Below are 2,793 nucleotides of genomic sequence, written 5' to 3' on the forward strand. Positions count from 1 at the left end.
GACGAAGATTTTTGTTGCTTCGTCGATGGATATCTGTTTATTTTTTTTATTGTTTTATCGTTTCAAGCGATAATTGTATACACATGCATTGTTGAAGTTTTTATAATGATCTGTTTATTCGAGATCTTAATTCGTTTCCCGAGTCTCGTGGCACGTGACGGCCAATTTTATCTGTTTCATTTCGAGCAGAGAGATATTTAAGCGTGACGTTATTCGCGTTTGATCATCGGAATCGTTACTTTTTTCTTTTTCATCGGGACGAGTAATCGGAGAATGACGTTTAACACTTTGATCCGTTTTAACACGGTATTTATTAATTTTCACCGACTGAAGTAGATCGTTTAACGTAGGATTAAATCGATTAAATTTCCCCTTTCGATATCTTTCTTCAAGAGTTTTATTCGCGATCGACGGATATGTCGCTTCTGGATGGAAGGTGGCGAAATTGACGGATTTCGAAGCGTGAGAATCACCACGTGATCGCGAGAGAACGAGCCACGCAACGTGTTCATCACTTATGTAAAAGTGTTTTTTCGAGGAAAAGAAAACGTCTTCTGCGTGCGTGCTTGGAGAACCGGAACGAAAAGATGGAGGTTAACTTGTAAAATGTACAATTTGATCCGTTAATCGGTTAAATAATAGATTAAATACATATTTTCTCACGTTATTGTAATCCTTTTTTTAATCGAACCTGTTTCTACTGTTTCATATTTCTATTCGTTTTCCTCGAATAATTGAATACAATTATGCACGTTCATTTAATACATTCAATGTCTAAATAATCGTCTGGAATAAGAAATATCACGAGTTTATTTAATTTTAAACCGGCCATTCTCTCTTTCATCGAGCTAGAGAGAAACTCGTTGAAAGATTTTCCTTTCGAACACGCGCAAATAACTCTTTCCACTCTATTTTTTAACCGACAAAAACTCAATTTTATTTGTCGTCGCCTTTACTCCGCCGTAAAAGTTTAAAAATTTCGAGTGTCTTTCGACTTTTTTTAAACTTTTTATCGTAATAGGCCGTGTCGTGACAATCGTGGACACATTAAACGGAAGGGGAATTCGAGTAACTTTTGCCTCTTCGATAAACAAATCGATCGAAATTCGATATCCGTCCAACTTTCCCTGCACGGCCTTTGATGGAAACGCGTTTTGTAACGAGATCAAGCTCTCTAAATATCAAGCGTCGCGGGTAAACATCCCCCCAAACTCGATTCGGCCGTGAACAAGGATCGAGGCATCGCCGACCTATCCACTTAAAGATTCGCGACAACCGAGTAGTCGAGCCAGAGTTCAGGCTTCCGTTCGACTTTTCGCAAGTCGATTTATCTCGCGTTTTTCGCACCGCATGCGACCAGTTCTTCGACCGGTTCTTCTTCCTCCTTTTTTATACGATTTAACCAGTTTCCAATTCGTTGGATAAACGGGATCATCCTTCGCCACTTGATACTAGGCAACTACGTTTCCACGAGTTTCCAGTGTAAACTTGGGTGTATAGAGAATATCGAGTTTTGGCTATCATTGAGAGAAGTCGATAAGAAATTGTGTATATATATCCAATAACAAAGACAATAGAGACATCTGTATTAAATAGAGGGTGATAGTGGAATAACAATCTATTACTCTTTTCTATTTCTCTTCAATATTTGAAGCGTTCTCCACACGATTAAATATGATTTAAAATAGGAAACTATTTATTATTGAACGTATGATTACTCTTACTAACAAAGGATTAAATGGAGGAGGAATCATTATTTCCTCGCAATTGTCCACGTTTCTTCGCGAGAACTTTTATGCGACGCACGTGTTTCGCTTCCGGGACGCTTTCCTTCCTTTTCACCGATGTTCTGTACACGTTTCCCTCTTTTCCCACCCTGCGGCTCGACAAGATGTCACGAGGCAGAAGGGACGTTAGAATAGAAAGGATTCTTCTTCCTCTTTCTTTCTTTTTATATATATATATATGTGTGTGTGTATATTTTTTTTTCTTCTCCAACTGAAGAGAATGAAACGTTTTCCAGGTTTTGCTGGTACAGCTGGCGCTGCTGCTGGTGGTGCACGGATCGCTGGTCGTCCTTGTTGCTGGAAAATCCAGTAAGTCTTCCGCTTCTTTGTCCCCGAGAGATAATCGCGCTTCCGTTGAGCCGCTTAGGGACCGGATGTCTCGAGATACATCCGGATGCCTCGAGATCGGCGGGAACCAGGCTAATGCCCTTCGCCGATTTGCCTCGTTATTTGCCTCGATTATCTTGGAATTTTATTTCACGATTTAATATTAATTAATCTAATTCTAATAATTGTTCTAAGTTCTATTAATAATCATTGAATAAAAGTATTATTTGAATTTATAATAAAAGATAATAAAATGATTGATATATATATGAATAAATAAATTATGTTTTAAATTAATAAAAATTAATAAAATGATATTATATGAATGTTATTATTAAGTAATAGTATATTTTTTTAAGTATACATTTATATTTTATCGAAGTATTTCTTTTATCAGGCATATTACTTCTTTTTTAAAAAAAAAATTTTAAATGCAATTTAAATGTTTTAAGTTTAAACTAATATCCAATTTATTAATTTAATTAATTCTATAAAATTCAAAATTTTATGCTCTTTGACACTAAAATAAATTAAATAAACTTTATTTATATGAAAATTTTCAATTTATCGATAGGGGATGAATATATTAGCTTTTATTAGCTTATTATATAAATAAATTTATTTATAAATTTATATAATTAATTTTATATTGAAAATATAATATTTTTTTTTTAAACTA

General features: G+C 34.8%; 1 protein-coding gene across 1 annotated transcript in view; it reads left to right on the forward strand.

The window, feature by feature from the left end:
• The first annotated feature begins 567 nt into the window (after positions 1 to 567).
• The window catches only part of LOC102677748 (venom dipeptidyl peptidase 4), a 9,819-nt gene continuing 7,593 nt past the window's right edge, over positions 568 to 2,793 (forward strand). The window contains exons 1-2 of the mRNA XM_006614104.2: positions 568 to 594; positions 2,028 to 2,096. Of these exons, the coding sequence (XP_006614167.2) occupies positions 588 to 594; positions 2,028 to 2,096 (76 nt within the window). The 5' untranslated portion in view covers positions 568 to 587. The remainder of the gene's footprint in view (positions 595 to 2,027; positions 2,097 to 2,793) is intronic.

The sequence above is a fragment of the Apis dorsata genome, unplaced genomic scaffold (assembly GCF_000469605.1).
Source record: "Apis dorsata unplaced genomic scaffold, Apis dorsata 1.3 scaffold_169, whole genome shotgun sequence".
Taxonomy (NCBI): Eukaryota; Metazoa; Arthropoda; class Insecta; order Hymenoptera; family Apidae; genus Apis; species Apis dorsata.